The 18,829-nt window shown below is 34.6% G+C and overlaps 4 protein-coding genes and 1 pseudogene across 5 annotated transcripts; 1 reads left to right on the forward strand and 4 right to left on the reverse strand.

Moving 5' to 3' along the window:
• Positions 1-633: 633 nt before the first annotated feature.
• LOC105639968 (golgin) lies at positions 634-5,497 on the reverse strand. Of its 2 annotated transcripts, none has more exons than XM_037635504.2 (11): positions 5,364-5,497; positions 5,147-5,263; positions 4,942-5,040; positions 4,478-4,564; positions 3,776-4,390; positions 2,986-3,468; positions 2,356-2,417; positions 2,157-2,262; positions 1,906-1,985; positions 1,352-1,681; positions 634-772 (listed from the first exon to the last, which is right to left on the reverse strand). In XM_037635504.2, exons 1-11 carry the CDS (start codon positions 5,427-5,429, stop codon positions 739-741), a joined length of 2,079 nt encoding a protein of 692 aa, XP_037491432.1. In that variant the 5' UTR covers positions 5,430-5,497; the 3' UTR covers positions 634-738. The 2 variants fall into 2 exon arrangements, with proteins under 2 accessions (XP_037491432.1, XP_020537280.2); XM_020681621.3 differs by having other exon boundaries at positions 5,147-5,281.
• A 126-nt stretch (positions 5,498-5,623) lies between these two features.
• Positions 5,624-8,018, forward strand: LOC105639967 (Pentatricopeptide repeat (PPR) superfamily protein). The gene has a single exon (XM_012224172.4). The coding sequence runs from the start codon at positions 5,624-5,626 to the stop codon at positions 7,751-7,753; it is 2,130 nt and encodes a 709-aa protein (XP_012079562.3). The 3' UTR covers positions 7,754-8,018.
• Positions 8,019-8,407: 389 nt separating this feature from the next.
• Positions 8,408-13,086, reverse strand: LOC105639643 (hydroxyproline-rich glycoprotein family protein). Its single transcript, XM_012223759.4, has 6 exons — positions 12,594-13,086; positions 11,949-12,063; positions 10,860-11,333; positions 9,702-10,236; positions 9,165-9,205; positions 8,408-8,888 (listed from the first exon to the last, which is right to left on the reverse strand). Exons 1-6 carry the CDS (start codon positions 12,869-12,871, stop codon positions 8,853-8,855), a joined length of 1,479 nt encoding a protein of 492 aa, XP_012079149.1. The 5' UTR covers positions 12,872-13,086; the 3' UTR covers positions 8,408-8,852.
• Positions 13,087-13,784: 698 nt separating this feature from the next.
• LOC105639965 (glucan endo-1,3-beta-glucosidase-like) lies at positions 13,785-14,976 on the reverse strand (annotated as a pseudogene).
• A 2,056-nt stretch (positions 14,977-17,032) lies between these two features.
• On the reverse strand, positions 17,033-18,355 carry LOC119369152 (glucan endo-1,3-beta-glucosidase-like). Its single transcript, XM_089719309.1, has 2 exons — positions 18,289-18,355; positions 17,033-17,964 (listed from the first exon to the last, which is right to left on the reverse strand). Exons 1-2 carry the CDS (start codon positions 18,353-18,355, stop codon positions 17,033-17,035), a joined length of 999 nt encoding a protein of 332 aa, XP_089575435.1.
• Positions 18,356-18,829: the final 474 nt, after the last annotated feature.

Here is an 18,829-nt window from a genome sequence, read left to right on the forward strand (position 1 = left end):
GAATAAAAGTCTTATTAAGTGTCTAGAAGTCTCCACTTGCAAAAACATTCCACTTTACCCATTCACTCTCCACGTTCCTCAGGAGCAAAGCAAAGCAAACTGTCTTCTCATCTCATCATTCTGGTTTATCCAAAGTAGTTCTGGTAGGCTGGACCAAAATTAGAGGGAGAAGACATAATAGAGATTCTGATCCTCCATTACTGATGCTAGATGGTGGAGAATTTTTTTTTTTTTTCTGAGTTCTTTTGCTGTTAGTTTTTTCTTTTTTTTTTTTTTCTAATTTTTAGTTTCATGATGGAATCTAAAAAAGGATGGTTGTGCTGCATAAGCAGAAAAGTAAAACCAATTTCAAATAACTGGCACAATTATTTTCTCCTTTACCATGAGGAAAAGAACATTTGAAACAAATAGATTACACAGGACACAAATTACCTCTAGTCGATCACATAATCCCATCAGGCAGCTAGTTTTTACTCGGGGCTTCAATCAAACTGTCAAATGGTTGACACTACTTAACAAGTACCCCTCAACCATTTTGATTGATGAACTCAAGAGGTGCTGAAGCACTCTTCCAGCCATGCCCTTCCACCTACTCTGGTAAATAGTTTGCTTTACATGTATTCTATACCATGATGCCTCCAGAATGGTTAGAGCAATAGGATTCTGATTTGCTATTTGATTTTAAAGCAAAAGATGCAAAATTTACTGCAACTGAAGTAAAAGAACAGCCATATTCTCTTAATCAAAACATAGCTCCTGAAATTTTGTTAAACTGCCAAAAGGAAATAATCATTAGAACGTTATTCCATGAATAAAGAATTTTAATTTTTTTAACAGTTAAGGAGCAGCACAATAAAAGAATTGTCTCGAAATTCAGTCTTCAAATTATTACATAAAAGGATATACTGTCATATTGTAGTTCTTCAGGAACTGCCGACTAGAGTACTGAACCTATAGCCATATTATTTAAACAGATTACCATGATACATTATGCTTCTATATGTATAAATAATAAGTCTGGCACTATAAGCCATGGATGGATACAATTTCAAATGAAACTGCAGTTACCAATGAGTTATCTCAGGTCCTCAGGGACATTCAATAAACTTGGAATGAGGTATGCTCTTTTAGAAGCTATCAATGCAATTTCCAATGGGTTTTGACCGCTTTCAAGGACTATGCAGTGCAGTCCTTTCCCAGATTAATGCAAAAAGGATTAAAATGAAAATAAGACTTCCTTACTAAACTATGCTAATGCGGGAAATAGTAGTGAAAAATAAATCCTTTAGCGGAAGCACAAAGAACTTCGATCTTAATTAGACAAAAGCATAACAATAAAATATAACATTACCGTTTCAACAGAACTTCAGGATTATATGGAAACAAGTTCTTTCGATGGAGATTCTCCATAACACCTTTTAATGAAAGCAAACAATTTTCGGCTTTCTTGAACAGAGGACTTATGTTTTTCCAATGCTTGTGGCTATATTTAAAGTCTTCCTTTGTTTTCTCTTCAACTGCTGAGGGAATGTATTTTATTGGTGTAGAAGATGCTTCCACTTGAAGATTAGAGCCATGCAAAACCATTTTTCTTTTCTTGCAAGATGAATGATTTACAACTTTCTCATGCATGGAAAATGTTACAAACAACTGCCACGAATTGCACACTATACGCAAACACCTGCAAGGAACAATGTGAATAAAACTAAATAAGAAACATGCCAGAGTCCTGTAATGAGAAAAAGAAGGCAGCTTAGGCAAGAAATTATAAAGCCAAGAATGTTTGAATGCACCCAGTATATATAAGAACCAACCTCTTAATTTGAAACAAGCTTGGCTGAAAATTTAGCATTCAAAAGTTAAGGTAAAGGATTAGCATGTCTCAAATGCGACTCAAAGACAAACCTTAAAAGATATTCTGCAGAGCTGATTCCTGTATCTTTAGAAATAAGGTAATCAAGAAGCACCTGGTGATCATAATGCAACTGCAGGAGAAGAAGATTCACTTAAGTAATGTTGTAAAAGTTTGATCATTAAGCCCAAATAACAAAATTGAAATTGTTATTGTTTGATCAATTCTTGTGGCAGGAGAGGCTTGTCTGTGTTAGTATTTGGGGGTTTATAAATATCAAACTTTCTGAATGCTTAAGACTTGCCTCTGCAAGGAATAGATGGAACAGGTATACAGGATTAAAAATGCTTGTAAAGTGAAAAGCAAAATCTTCTTTAACATCCTCAAATGTCCATTTTCCTCCCTGTGACCTGCATACAAGTATAACCCAACATTATACTCCCAAAGCAATACATTTCAGATTTAACAACTATATATAGCTAACTGGAGTGTTCTGTGCTTACAGTTGATCTAAACAGGACTGAATGCTAAGCAGTTGTAAAAGCACCTTGAACAATACATCATCCTGTATATTAAGGAAACAAGTATATGGAGTAGAAAGTCTAAGAAGAGAGTATGTGATAGGAAAATAAATGAACTCCAGTCATGTAGCATCTAAAGCAAGTAAGTCGCAAGGTTGAGTACGCTTTCAAGATAAATACAACCTTAAGATGTAGGACATTTTGAACAAAATTAGGAGACAGGGATGAGGATATTAAGAAGCATGTATAGAGATAGAAGAGGAAGAATTCGATAAAATACATTAGTAGGAAGGTGAAAATGGCATGCATTGAAGACAAGTTAAAATGAGGTGATGGAGATGGTTTGCAATTAAGCATAGACCATCAAAAATTACCAGCACAAAAGTTCAAGCAAGCTGAAGCTGCAGGAGAGAAAAAAGAAAAAGATGGGGCATTCTTAGGATGACGTGATATGAAAAGTTATGTAAAGGGAGCAGCTCTAGACCTTTCTAAATATGTAAACAGAGCAAATTTCAGGAAAATGATCACCATTGCTGACCAGAACTAGATTAAGATTAAGGTTTAGTTGAGTTGAGCTGACCACACTTGGCTTCTGAAAGGTTGAGTACAAACCTCATGCATATACAGCTGGAGAAAAGATAAGGCAAAGCCAACACACTTTACAAGATTAGTTTCATGGTCCACAAACACGTCAGTTGGAAGATGTCCTTGAAGCCATTTGTAAAGCTCTAAGCAACCTTTCTTTCTACCACAACAAATCAGGTCTGAGCCTGAGTCGAAAGTCAAGTAAGATTTACAAGTACCACATGCGCATTGCTCATTACTGTCCCTTGTCAAGCTGATCAAACCAAAACAACACCTCAGGTAAAGGAGAATAGCCCACCTTCTTAAGTGATCAGAATTGACTCCATTTACTTCTCCATCAGAAAGACTCAATAGAAATGGAGAACCTTCAATGGATTCATCCTGACCAAACTCAAGTTCGATTATGGGTTTCCACAAGAGCTCTTCGAAATAATTATTAAGAAGTCGCAACCATGAAATGAGAGTGGAGCAACCTAGACAAGTCTGATAACTAAGCCTCAGCATCAACATCTGCAAAAAATGTTTCAGCGAATACAAATGTAACTGAAATGGATATGTAGAAATATGACAACTGAATGGCTGTGGGATCATTATTTAATGCATATACTGAAATATTTATGTGATTTCAAAAAAATGACAGAGACCCTATTAACCAATAAAATAGAGGAGATTTATTGGGGATTATTCCTGTTATATCTGTTGTCTAAACAAACCAGATTACTTTCAAAAACATCAATCTGGCTGTCCTAAGAAATATATCCAAAGACTTTTTCCATTTTCTGCATGCATGAAGCAAATAGCTATGGCATATCCTTACCAACAACTTATGCCTGAAGTACTGAGAGATGGGCATTTCAGCACAGTTCCTTTGCTCGCCAAGGCACCAACAGAAAAGTTTAGGCACAGAACTGATGATTATACAAAGAACTGGATGATCATGTTGTGAACCAATCTCAGTTTCTACAGCACAGCTTTGCTCAACCAATGAACAGAGGAACTGAATAAAATTGCCAAGAAACACAACCTCTGTCTCCTTCTGATCAACATTTCTAAATATAGTACGTACAAAATGGCTATTCCCAGAATTGCTTCCTTTAGTGCCACCACTCTGACCAACTTGGATCTGATCCATGAAATCCCAAGGTACATTCAAAAGAAAAGAACTGACAGAATCCAAGAATGTTTTATGAAGTTGGTTATCATCCTCTTGCTTCAAATATTTTGAAGTGTTGCGTAAAACTCGAATAATTGTAGCTGCTGTAGACCAGTTAGCATTTTGCAGTCTAGATTTTAAGACAACAAAACTTGACGAATCACAATTTGAGTCCCTAGCTCCATTAGTTGAAGCTGCCAGAGAGTGAGATGACACATTGCTAATTGCCAACTCCATACAAATGAACATTGAATGAATGAAAGATTCCCACTCACTTGCCTGCAAAATGTTTATCGAGAAAATGAAACACAATAAAAGTCCCATGCTGCAAACAACAAAACATCATGGAAGTAAATATTAACTTACAGATGCCATCAAAAACTCAGAAATGACAACAAGAATGTTGCCCACCAGATGATGTACAAATAGACTCTCGACTGTCAAAAGAAATATCTGCAAGCCAAAACAAATAAACAAATGAATAAAAGAGAACAAAGTACAGAAAAAAGTCAAATTCGGAAGAGTAGATACAACAGTAACTAAAAAAGTGCCAACCAACTGAGCAGCTTCAACACAACAGCAGAGAAAAGAGCAAGAATCTAACACCAAAAACATATTGCAGAGAGCACGGTATAGATATAAGTCTTGCAGATTTGCATTACAAACAAAAATATGTAAATAACTGTCATTAAAATGCACCTCGGACTAACACATAGCACTAACCAAGAGAACCCATATGATCCACTCTCTGTGCCCTTTTAACGCTAAAACTCGGTTTTGAACTTCCATCTACTACCATTAACTAATATGAGAACTTTGAGAAAGCTTACTAAATCAGCTAGGATTTTGGACAAACAGTTATGATCCTCATGATGCAGCTCTGATTCACCAGAAAATTTCTTGTCACGAGCAGATTCACAAGCCGCTTCCTGTTCAACGGTACAAATTTACAAAAATAAATAAATAAATTATTCAAACCAGTCCAAATTTCAGTTCAAAATAACTAAAGAGAAAGACAGGGGAAAAGAAACTTGCTTCATCGGAATCATAATCAAGTTCTTGTTTCATAAGCTGAATTTCTCTCCAAACCTCTGAGAGAGAGATTAGAAGATCCTTCTCCTTGCCTGTGGTTAAAGAAATCACTTCCGCCTCCTGCAGATCCATTAGAAGCTAAGATTTTTAAACGGATGACATATTGAATTCAACAAGAAAAGGGAACCCTGAAACAAAAAAGATTATTCAAGAAACTTACGGTGTACGGATGAATAGAATCATTGACTAGATTGCAAAGACGAGAGAATTTCAAATCATTAGGCATTTTCGTTCTGGTTATTGCCGCGAAAATTTTCTCTTTAAGCTTCAAAAATGGGGGCGATGGTGCTGCGAAACGGCTATAAAACGTAGCGTTTGAACCTTCAGTTCCTCAGAAATGGTAAAAGCGGTGCGTATTGATGTCTTTGAAAAGCTGTTCAATTTTGGCGGGTGAAGTGGAAACAGAATTCTGGTCTTTTAATGCTACCCTTCAGTGAAGTCTCTTTACAGAATTTGATAAAGAAGTGCACCACCGTTACCTCTCTTAAAAGAGCGCGTCAACTCCACGCTCTAATTCTAACCACCACAACCTGCATTAGCTATGCACAACATCCATATCTCAACAACAACCTCATTGCCATGTATGCGCATTGTGGTTCTCGTTTGGATGCGCAACGGCTGTTTGACAAAATGCATCAAAGAAATAGCATCTCTTATAATGCTCTTATTGCAGCATATTCTAGAGATCCTAATTATGAGATTTTGAGTTTTAAGTTACTTTCAGATATGGGAATTCAAGGCCTTAAGCCTAATGGAGCAACCTTCACAAGCTTACTGCAAGTGTGTTGTTCGCTTGAGGATTGGCTTTTGGCCTCGTTGCTTCATGCTCAAGTTTTGAAATTTGGGTTTGTGAATGATGTTTGCGTTCAGACGTCATTGCTTGGAACCTATTCAAATTGTGGGGATTTGGAGTCCTCGTGTAAGGTTTTTGAAAATGTAGTGGACAAGGATGTTGTTTTGTGGAATTCTATGATATCTGGGAACTTGAAGAATGATAGGATACAGGAAGGGCTTCATCTATTCAGTGCAATGGTGAGGTCTGGTGTTATTCCTACCCAGTTCACTTACTCTATGGTATTGAATGCTTTTAGTAAATCAGGTGATTATAGTTGTGGACGAGTAATTCATGCCCAAGTCATTGTTTTAAATATAGTAGCTGATCCAGCTTTGCAGAATGCCTTGCTCGACATGTACTCCAGCTGTGGTGACTCCAAAGCTGTGTTTAGTGTCTTTCATAGAATTGAGAACCCAAGTTTAGTTTCATGGAATTCAATGATTTCCTGGTGTGCAAAAAATGGAGAGGGGAAGAAAGCTATGGAGCTGTTGGTCAAGTTGCTTAGACTGTCTATTTCTAAACCAGATCAGTATACTTTTACTGCGGTTATTTCTGCAACTAGTGAATTTCCAGCTACTGATTATGGGCAACCTCTCCATGCCCAAGTTACCAAAGCAGGGTTGCAGCGGAGTGTCTTCATAGGAACTGCACTATTGTCAATGTATTTCAGAAACAGTGACACGGAATCTGCTCGAGGGGTTTTCGAGTTAATGAAAGATAAGGATGTTGTTCTGTGGACAGAAATGATTATGGGTCACTGCAGATCGGATGATGGGAAAACTGCAATAAAATTATTTTGCAAAATGTGCAAGGAAGGCCATAGGAGTGATAGTTTTGCTATTAGTGGAGCATTAAGTGCTTGTGCTGATCTTGCAACTTTGAAGCAAGGACAAACGATTCATACCCTTGCTATTAAGACAGGCTGTGATGCTGAAATGTCCGTTTGTGGAAGTCTTGTAGATATGTATGCTAAAAACGGCAATCTTCAAGCTGCACAGTTGATATTCTCCCAAGTTCTCAATCCTGATTTGAAGTGCTGGAATTCAATGATTGGTGGATATAGTCATCACGGAATGGCAGAGGAGGCAATGATGCTCTTTAATGAAGTCTTAGAGCGTGGTATAAGCCCAGATCAAGTAACATTTTTGTCTCTACTGTCTGCTTGCAACCATAGTGGCTGGGTTGAAAAAGGGAAGTTCTTGTGGAATTATATGAAGAAAAATGGAATTACTGCTGGCCCTAAGCATTATAGCTGCATGGTAAGTTTATTAAGTCGAGCAGGATTGCTAAACGAGGCAGAAAATCTTATTACTGAAACAACCTATAGTGAAGAGCATTTAAAACTATGGAGAACTTTGCTAAGCTCTTGTGTCAAGGAAAGAAATATGGAAATAGGAGTTCATGCAGCAGAACAAGTGTTGAGGTTAGATCCACAAGATAGTGCAACACATATTTTACTTTCAAATCTTTATGCTTCTGTTAAGAGATGGGATGATGTTGCAGAAATGAGGAGGAAAATAAGAGGGTTGATGTTAGAAAAAGACCCTGGAATAAGCTGGATTGAATCCAAGAGTGATATTCAGGTATTCTCTTCTGACGACCAATCAAACCCATTGACCGATGAAGCTCAAGCTGAAGTACATAAACTACAAGGAAACATGATTAAATCAATTACAAATGAATATGAATTTGATGCAAGTCTATATTCTACATAGGCCATCAAGTCTGCCTGAGAAGGATTAGCATTAAACCACACAGAAGATAAACACTCTGCAGTTAATTTGAGGTTTCTGTGCTCAATAGCTAAAGCATTGAAATGTAGGTTAGATTAGCTTGGATTTTGTAGGGTTGGATTATGCGCTCATAGCCACTGAAGTAGCAAAGAAACTCACTTGTACACCTATGAAAAGCAAATCAAATGAATAATATCAAACTGATTGTAACTTTGCATCGTTTGAGGAAAGCAGTTTGCCTATCTTAGTTCTCTCTCTTGTTTAAAGTTGTCAGTTTAGCTTGTTATATTCATTTGTAAATGTTTCGTGCATGTAATAATTGGTTAATGATGTACTTTGAAACATGTGAAAATGAAATTCATCCATTCCATTAGTACAATTCGTTCATAAAGAGTTTTCATGTTTGATATTTTATATACATCGGGCGGAAATTTGTTTATGTAAATTTAACCAATCATAATTGAAGTTCATTTATGGTAAACTTGAATGCAATGATTCCTGAAAAAAGATTGTATACATACAAGGTATCAACTCACAACGAAATAGTTATTGTTATTGATTGCCTATAAGGTATCAACTAACACTTTCCCCTCAAAGTAAGCTTTCTTTTGAAAAAAAAAAAAAGGAATGTGAAAATATCAGTAAATGGGAAGCTCAATAGTTGAATGCTGCAAGTACATTATCAAACTTACAGTCAAGGGAAGCAAAATCCAAGCAACAATTGGTAAAAATTCTACATGTTTGATGTCTTAGCATGTTAGATTTCTATTCGGACATATATCTGAAAGCGTCAAACGTTGAAAATGTGTTGTACAATGTTACAAGAACACAGAACGTGCAGCTCTTTTATGATGGCCCAAGTGGATGACTCTGATTTGGAAAGCTATGTTGCAGCAGCATATGAACCATGAAGTTGTTTTTTGTTAGACCCGGAGAGAGTATTCAGATTAAAAGGAGCCGCAAAGAAGGCAATATTGGGGGAAAGAAATCAAGGCTGACATGAAATTTAAGGATCTTTGTGAAAATTGTTAGGCAAATATGCAGTCATCTGTAATATTTTGATCACTTCAACCCAATGAGACTAGCGCCGGGCAGTTCGAGTTTTTGGCCTTGGTTTCTGTAAGGGCATAGAAAAAGCAATAGAAAAGAAATATTAGTTCATTGATAAAATTTGAGAAACATTACAGTAGGCCACTCCATAAATCAACGAAGGGAACAAGGTTAAGCATTCTATAAATCAGATATATTTTGCTTTTCTAACACCCTCTACTTGACCAATTTCTAAAGGAACACAGTTGCAAGATTATCTATGGTGGAAAATATTTAGCAGACAAAGGATAGAGCTTAATTCTTTGAGAAATAAATTAGAAAGCTGCAAATCCAAATTACTCACCGATGATGTTCCGAAGCTAGCCCCAGATCCTGTTGCAGCGCCTAGAAAAAAATTGAGAAATTATTCAGACAAGCAGCATAAAAATATTCCCAAAAAAAACTGATAATCCAGATTGGATCAAAATTTTCATGTATTGATGACATAATACATATGGAAGTCAATAAGTAAAAACTTATAGAGATTTCCAAACAACATCTGCTTTCAAAATATTTAGGAACTAAAACATATGGCTTCCACCTCTGAAAGCTACAGCAGCCAAGGATTGCATGCCAAGTAATTGAGAGGTCAAAAGACAGGCACATTAACCATAATTAACAGAATCATATAAAATTATTAAGAAAATCAAAGGGAATTTTCATTTTTTCTTTCATAAAATTTTTTGAGATAAAGAAAATTTACCACCAGTAATACAAGGCATTGCCAAATACCAAGAGCAACATGGAAAAAATCAAATGTACAGCCAGGAAATATGCCATCATTGCTCAAAAATTTTAGTGTAAGGGCAAAATAAAAGCTGATATACAAGATGAGAATGACCTGATGCAAACGGTGTACTAAATAGGGAACCACCACCAGAAGCAGTAGAACCAAAAGCTGTAGCAGCACTACTGAACAGAGAGGGAGTTGAAGCAGCACCAAGAAATGATGCTGATGATGAACCAAACAATGAAGACTGTGGCGTGGCAGAAGACCACAAGGAGGATACTGGAGCAGAGGCTGCTGGTGTGGCAAATAGAGAAGATGATGAAAAAGGGGAAGCAGCTGCAGCAGAAGGTGTGCTGAAAAGAGAGAACCCACTTCCTGAAGAGGTTGATACTGTTGCTGCAGATGTCTGTGGAGCAGTTGATGCTCCAGGAGTTGCAGAGCTTGCAAACAACCCAACAACTTGTGTTGAAGGCTGTGAACTTGCAGGCAAATGCAAAGTTGGATGTACTCGCTTAGCAGCAGCTTCTTGTTTTGCTGTTTCCCGTCGATCAGCCTCAAGGAATGGATCATTCACATCCCCTCGACGGCGTTGATCAGCAAGATAGGCAGTTTTCATAGATTCAATATATTGATGAATACTCTCCACCTAGGGAATATGAAGAAATAACTCCATTAAAAAATCATAGCCTAAAAAACTAACTCCATGCTCTTGCATGCAATGTGCTTGTGTGTGCATGTTCAAGGAAAAACCTGCATGACATAAATCAAAACCAAGAACCTAGACTAAATGAGAATAACTCTACCAATAATAAGAAGCATCAAATAATATGATCACTGAAGTGGTGAATAATTTTTTTATATGCATTTTGGGTATATCCAAATCATTATATGATATGTATTTCAACTGCATTACAAACTTTTTTTATTCAAGAAAAATCAGTGTTTTAGCTTTGTGCAGACAAGCTGTAAACTGAACTTAAACAAATGTCATTATAGCCATCTAGTAACAGTAGGAAAAAGAAACTTTTTTGTCCACAGGTTAGAAAAACATCCATCTCCATTCTTATTGGTTACTGGAGAATTTGTTTCCAGAGGTTAGACATTAGATTCAATGATAAGCACTGATAAAACCTTGTGCTCACATGTAAGCTTACAGAGCACAGAATGCAAACAACCAATGTAGGAAAATAGAATTCGTTATATGATATTACCAACTTGGGATGCCATAAATTATGAAAGATTGAGACTTAAAGAATCATCTTGTTTTACCTTAGAAGCCACATGAACAAAAAAGTCATGCACATTTGACATAACTTTTGGAAGAGACTGCAATAATGAGGATCCAGGGTGAGAAGAGTTCCTGCCCGAATCTAAGAGAAGAAGTTGCTCTAACTCTTCAATCCATTGGCGACATTCACCCAAATATTTTTCAAATCTGATAACTGTTTGCTGTAAAAATGGTGATGGTTTTTTAGGGACACCACTGTAGAAATCAAACACTGGCACAATGGAGGCAGATGTTGGTTGACTACTAGACCCTGGTGTCCCTGTAGCTCCAGAAGGCTGGGATGGTGAAGTGGCATTTGAAGCACCTCCAGCATTCGGATGAAAGAACCTAGGGCGTAGAATCATAAAAGAACGTACTGCCATCTCTGTGTTCCTCAGCATGTCTTTAACATTGACCATAAGCTCCTGTAGTAAAGCCTTCTGTCTTTCCATGGCAGTACTGATCCCACCAAGTTCCTGTTTAATGGCTTAAACGTATCACTCATGTAGTTAAATGACCAAGGAAGCAACCATAATTAACAGTACAAAATGACTTTTGCCATCGAACAGTTATCTTTGAAATGTGAAAGAGTATATATCTCTGATACACACAGACGCAGTGCCCCTTAATCTTATGTGCACGTCACATGTTATGAAGTGATTTAGCAGTTGGGAAATCAACTAAAAAACTTCTTACCACAGACTCCAAGCAGAAATGAAAGGTAGCAAAAGTTCGATATCACACTGTACATCCATCTCAACTCTATAAATATTCAATATATGATTAGACAAAGGAATACGACAAAATGGACTTAAAAATGGCCTTGCTTGCTTTCTCAACTATAATTTCCAATAATTCTATCCAGCATTTGGTTTGAATTACACATGGACCATAAATGATATAGCCAGGTGCACTAACAAAACCGGGTTAAAGAAAATAAAAACCTAACAAAATTCAAGCAGAAGAAGAAGAAGAAGAAGAAGAAGAAGAAGAAGAAGCAGAAAGAAATTACACAAATCAAAGACAAACACATACAATTCACTTATCACAATGCAGAAAAAACCAATGAGTGGTATAGAAAACAGAAGTACCTGAATTACACGACCTGCATCAAATTCAAACCCTTCATTAGATATTGAGGAATCATAAAGGCGACTACACTGATCTAGCCTCTGGCTCTCATCCCTGTCTTCCAGTATCCGCTCCCTATACAGGAAAATCATGAACATCTTCAGAAAAATAAAAAACAAAAACAAAAAAAGAAAGTCGTATCCAAACCAAAACCAACAATCAAATTAATCGAATTTCAAATAAATTGTTTTGAAAAAAAAAAAAATGCATTACAATAATAAAAAATCAAGAACCACATTTTTGGTGGTACAAACAGAATAGCCTAAGGGACATGACTCCCAAATCAACCAGCTCCTTGAAATGTGTGATGCAAAATACAACTTATCTATAAAATCCTGATCAAGTCGACAAGCACTAAGCTACATTTGCTACTCATTTGCAGAAGAAATAAATAGAAAACTTTAACTATAAGTAGTTCACAGTCTCCAAAAAAAGGAAAGGAAGACAAAACAATGCCATCTCTACCAAGCCAACAAAGCGAATCCTCAACTTACTCAAATATTCCACAATCTTATTTCTTTCCCACATTTTCTTGGAAACAAGCAACTTACTCAAAATAGAAAATGCAAAAAAGAAACAAAAAAAGTATCTAAAAAGAAACATACTCAATCTGGAGTAGAAGTTTCTGGGAATCGGGGTGGAGATCTGCCCACTTGGTGCTGTAATTCGCAGGAGCCTTCTCATTAGTGAAAAGATACAATTGCTGCTGCTGCTGCTGCTGCTGTTGTTGCGGTTGCTGTTGTTGTTGCTGCAGGAATTGCTGCTGCTGCTGCTGTTGCTGTTGCGGTTGCTGGAAAAGAGGGCTGCTTTGTTGAAAGAGCTGTGGCTGAGACTGAAACAGTGACTGGGGTTGCTGTTGGGGAGTTGAAAATGCAAACGACATTTGCGATTTTGATTCAAAATTTTCGTCGGGGAGAAGAGTTTTGTTGTAGCTTTTGCTTCAGCATCTGGTGTGTTTGAGTTGGATTTGGGGGTTTTAGAAATTTGAAAACCCTATTTAAAACCCTAGAGAGGGAAATAGGGAAAAGACCCGCCTTTGGATGACTATTTTGTAGCAATTACTGAGCAACACTAAATGTTTGCTCATTAGAGAAACATTTTAGAATTATTTGCAGTTGGGGTCGTAAATGAACCAAACCGACCGGACTGCTTGTTAGTTATTTGAGGCCCAATTTGAGAAAAACTCACTCGATAAATTTAATATGTTGAACCGAACTTAAGTTTATTTTAAAATATTTTTAAAAAATATATGAACTTGAAATTTTCTCAAAAAAAAAATTATAAGACCTTGAAATTGTTAACTTAACTGATGAATTTCAAAAATAAAAAATAAAAAATAACATCTTTTTTATGAAAATTGTTATATTTGGTTAACATTTAATTATTTATATCTTCTAATATTTTAAACTATTTCTTAACATTCATTTTCAAAAAAAAAAAAAATTTCTTAACATTAAAATATCATTTAAACAATAAAAATTATAAACTACCTAATTTGAAATTAATATGATAGAAAATATAAGCATTTGAACATTATAATCATTTGCTTAAGCCATTTGAACAGCATAAATATATAACATCCACAACAGAATACAGCAGTAGTCAGATTAATAACTCTGCATACATGATGTTCGATAAAAATGTCTCACTGATCATTCAATCATCTTTTATTAAAGATTTGTTCTTCTCTTCTATTTCAAGGGCCGTACAAACTGTGTACAATTTGATAATCTAAAATCTAGCCAATAAGAACTAACAACAACAATCTTTTCTATGTTGGTTGTTTTAATCTTGAGCTAGAAATTAACAGGATAGACCTCTGTCAAATTAAGATAAAACAGTCCAAAATGCTGCTCAATCCCAACAGAATTGAGATCTTCATTAAACAAAGCAAATATGTAACTCTCAAGCACCTGTCCTGGCCTTTTTGGAGTTCCTACGTTGGCTAATCTAGCAATCACATTATTATTATAAGTTTGTGCATTAATAGTAGTTGCAGAATCTGGTCCTCCAGAAGGCCATCCTGTTTCGCTTACAATGATTTCAACATCATTAGCTCCAACTTTTTCAAGTGCTGCATAAATGGCATCAATTGATGCATCCAGCAAATTTGTATATCCCAACGACCCGTCTTGCACAGTCACTTCAGAAGTATTTATAAGGGCATAATCGAGCCTAATGTGTTCAGGATCGCTTTGATATGAAAAATATGTGTAGACATTGCATAACAAAGGGTACTTGTTAGCCTGCAGGAATTGTGCTACAGGTATTATATAAGGAGATGCATCAGAACTCCAGGATCCTGCTGATGGAGGGTAAGAAACTGACAATGTTTGTTGGAAAATTGCAGTTGAGATAGGAATTGTCAGGTTAGCTGCAATTATTTTGTAAGGCTTGCATTGCAGGAAGGACTGAAGATGCTAAATTACTGGGAAATAGCTCATTTCCTACTGCTATGCATCGAAAATTTACTGTTGCTGCAAAAGGGACTACATTGGTTTGTACCCAAGTTGTGGCAAATGTAGGATTTGTGGCTAATGTTGGAAGATCATTGTCTACAGCTCCAAGAATGACTTGTATTCCTGAATTTTCCAGTACTTTTAAAGCATCAGGATTCAGGTCGTAAAGGCGAATTCTTTGAATGTTCTTGGATTTGCACACAGTATTACTTGATGAGGAAGGGGAAGGTTGTCAGCAACTCTGCCATAAGCTAACACCAATATTTTGAGCTCCTGCACGAGAAATGATAGTTTGTAAGTAGTTAAATTCAGTTAATTAAGTTTGCAAAAAACCAATGAATTTTTGCTTAATATATGATATTGAAATGGTCTTCATGGCTATGAGGTTACAAGTTTAGATATCAAAGATTAATTAATAAAAAATGTAATTATAATTTTAAGAAAAAAAATAATATATCATACCTGCAAAGTCATGGAGCTCAATACTAAGCAAAAATGCTGCTAAAAGGCTAAAGATAGAGTGAACCATAACCATAAGAACTTGATTATGATTTGTAATGATATTGACAGTGCAAGATGGACTGACTTTATATATACATATAAAAAAAAAGTTTGGGAAGGAAAAATCATTTTCTTTTTTTTATTCTGATGAGTTAAAAGGAAATTTTATGTCCTTCCCATATATCATCGTTTTTTTTTATTGTTTATAACAAAATGCTGTTTTTTGAAATGCAATAGATTCTAACCTAAAACAAATTAATTATCTCAATCAATTTTTACTTGCCATTAATAAAAACATTAACAAAAATAATGTTGTTTCAAAAACTATTTACCAATTTGATTCAAAATGGAAACTATTTACTGCGTGTTATAATAGAGAGAATGTTGCATTAAAAGTACAATGTCAATTGGTGGTTTCACTACAATACAAAAAATTGAAAAATCAAATGAATAAATATGAATTCAATATTAAAAAATATTTAAATAATCAAATAGCTATTTCACTAAGACAAACAATTGATTTGGCCGTCTTGGTGCAAATATAGAATGTAATCACTGATCGGTGAAAAGTAAGCAAATATATAGTATTTTGTTAAGAATCATTAAAATGGTTTCAATAAAAAATATTTAAATAATAAAAAAATTTCATATTAGAGACAAAAAGATTTTCATATTAATGAAATTTGGGAGGGAATCTCATTTTTTTCAAGTGGTGAATTTCAAAAGGAGATGTTGTATCCTTATAATATCTTATCATTTTGACCTATAATTTATATGATAAAATTTGCCTATACTTAGACTATGAGATAATTTCGTACGACAAATCAATTAATAGAGGTTTTCTTTCTTCTAAAAAAAAGGTTTTTGTTTAATTTATTGTTATTTTATATTTTTCTCAGTGAATAGTCAGAAATACCTCATTACAATCAAAAACATTTTTTTGATTGATTTAGAATGTGAGTTGATATACAATAGAGAGCAGGCAATTCTTTTCTTTTAACTTATAAGTCTCTTCTTAATTAACTTGTTATTTCTGCCAAAATGCAATAGATTTTAACCTAAAATATATAGAAAAGTCTCAATCAACTCTTGCTTGGCATTTTAGCTAGCATTTACAGGTGATATATTCAGAAAAATTTATCCATAATATACCGATATAGAAATCTATAAGACATGGATGGAGAAGGGAGAGAAAAGAGGGGCTCTTAGGTCAGTAACCACTTTGATTCTTACCTCAGTAAAAGAATAATAAATAATCCCAATTAAATAGACATTATGTTGCCTACTGCGTAGATATTGCCTAACTGAGTAGAGAGTTTGATAGAAAGATATTGATTAAAGTTGTAGTTGGAATCCTTATTAAATAAGTATTTGAAATACCAATTGAATAATTATTTTGGAGTGATTGATCATCAATTGAGTGTCAACGAATGATTAGAAATAATCCTAATCCAATTCTATGCAGAATATAATATTTGGTTCATAAAACATAATTAGGTCTTATATACAAATTACAGTTAAGTTTCTAATAAATATTTATCATATCCTAAATCAATCAATAGAGGGTTTTTTTAATTTATTATTGTTTTTATTTTTTTAGTGAGTGGTCAAAAACATCTAATTACAGCCAAAAACATCTTTTCAATTGATTTTGACTATGAACAAATAACTGGATATACGCGAGGAGTAGGCAATTTTTTTCCTAATTTATAAGCCTCCTCTTAATTAACTTGTTATTTCTGCCAAAATGCAATAGATTTTAACCTAATCTACATAGAAAATATTTATTATCTCAATCAAAAAAAAAAAAGAAAAGAAAAAGAAAGAAATGCATTACCAAGTGCAGGGTGAAATTAGAAAATAAAGTTCAAGGGCTGAAACAAATGCTGTGAAATATTAATTTTTTACATTTTGAGTGGGCAAAATATATTTTTTATAAGGAATTCTTTTTGAACTGAATTTGGAAAATATGAAAACTTCAGACAGCAAATCTTAAAATATATAAATTATTTCACATTTATTCTTACACACAATAAGTTATAAAATAAAAAAGTGATAAGATTTTACAATATCCAATACAAACCCTAATTAAAATATATGGCAGACATATTAGGGTAAAATAAAGCATATGGTTTCTTATCTAGAGGAGCATTATCTTGAAAAAACAAGTTATATTCAAAAACATCCAATGCCCAAGAAGGTTTCTTCGGTGTTCCTGTATTTGCTTGTCCCCGTTTGAACACATTTGAAGCATACGTTCTTGCATATTGAGCAGAAGCATATATTTCTTCGGAAAACGGCCACCCAGTTTCACTCACAACAATCTTAACAGTTCCTGCTTCAAGTTTATCAATTGCACTGTAAAAAGCATCTACTAAACCATCAAGCATATTGGTATATCCGAATGGACCATCTACAACCTCAACATTTGTATTATTAAGCAAAGCATAATTTAAACTGACAAGGTGAGAGTCCATTAGATAAGTTTCATAAGGGTAAATATCACATAAAAGAAGAGGACTGTGAGTTGCCAAGAAATTGATAATGGGTTTAATAAGATAAATCTTTTCTGGATCAAAAGTTGAATGGGATGGAGGAAAATGTGTAAGAAGTGTATCTAATGTAAATGGCGTTGTTACAGAAATAAAAGGAAGCCCATGATCTACCAGTGCTTTTTTCATTGCTTGCAGTGCAGGAAGAACGTAAACTGCTAATTTACTATCAGGGATTAGATCATGTCCAATAGCTATGGCTATAATGGTTATTTGATTTGCATATGGCACAACATTGTCTTTGACCCATTTCGTTGCAGCGTATTTACTTACTGCTTCAACTTCGTCGTCGCCAACTCCTAAGATCACTTGTATGCCCTGACCTTTCAGTGCTTGTAACGCATCGTGATGGGGCTTGTAAAGACGAATTCTTTTGAAGCCTTTCGATTCAGCAAATTTTACAGCTACTTGTGCTGGTGGAAAGTTGTCTGCTAGTCTTGAGAAGGTCACACCAATTTCTGCTCCTGCATCGCACCAATGGTGGTTTACCAGGCAACAAAATTAGCATTTGGAAAAAACTGTGTAACTTAAATAAGAAGTAAGGGATGAAAAACTTTTGTTTAAACCGTGTAACCGATTCAATTTAAAAGTTAAGGTAGCATTTTATAAAAAATTAATCAATCTAACGTTTAGCTTGTAGTGTTTTAGGACTACTCAAACAGTTAATAACTGACAATCAAACACTACCAAAACAGTTAATTTTGCCCAACAGACCCTAAAAACCTATACAAAGTATAATAATAAACAAATATGATAATATTTTTCAGAAAAATAATAATATAACATACCAGCAAAGTCATGGAACTCGATAATAAGCAAAAAAGCTGCTAAAATGCTAAAGATAGGACGAGCCATAGAGAATCTTAACGAGCTTATGAATCTCTGATTTGCAATGATTTTGACAATATAAGATGGACTGATTTTATAGATATAAAATAAAAAAATTAACGTAAACAGATATCTGCTATCTTAGGAAAAGAAATTTTCCTTGTGAATTTTAAATGGAAATTTTTATACTCATACCATATTTCATCATTTGGATTAGGCTGAGCACTATTTGAAAAAATAGACTGAATTCACCGAATCGAATAGATTTGATTTTAAAATTTATCAGTTCAATTTTAGTATATACAGAAAAATCGAAAATTCTTTTTTTTTTTTTTAACTATTTAAGTTTTAAAAATCTTAAAAAATAAGGAAAAATCAAAAAGGTAAATCAAACTAAGCTTAATTAAATTAGTTTGATTTGGTTCTAAACAAATTTCAGCTTTGCTCGGTTTCTTTTTATAAAAAAAATTCAATTTATTGCAGTCATCTCCTTATTATTAT

Source organism: Jatropha curcas, chromosome 3 (genome assembly GCF_041381405.1).
Source record: "Jatropha curcas cultivar XTBG-Jc1 chromosome 3, XTBG_Jcur_1.0, whole genome shotgun sequence".
NCBI lineage: Eukaryota > Viridiplantae > Streptophyta > Magnoliopsida > Malpighiales > Euphorbiaceae > Jatropha > Jatropha curcas.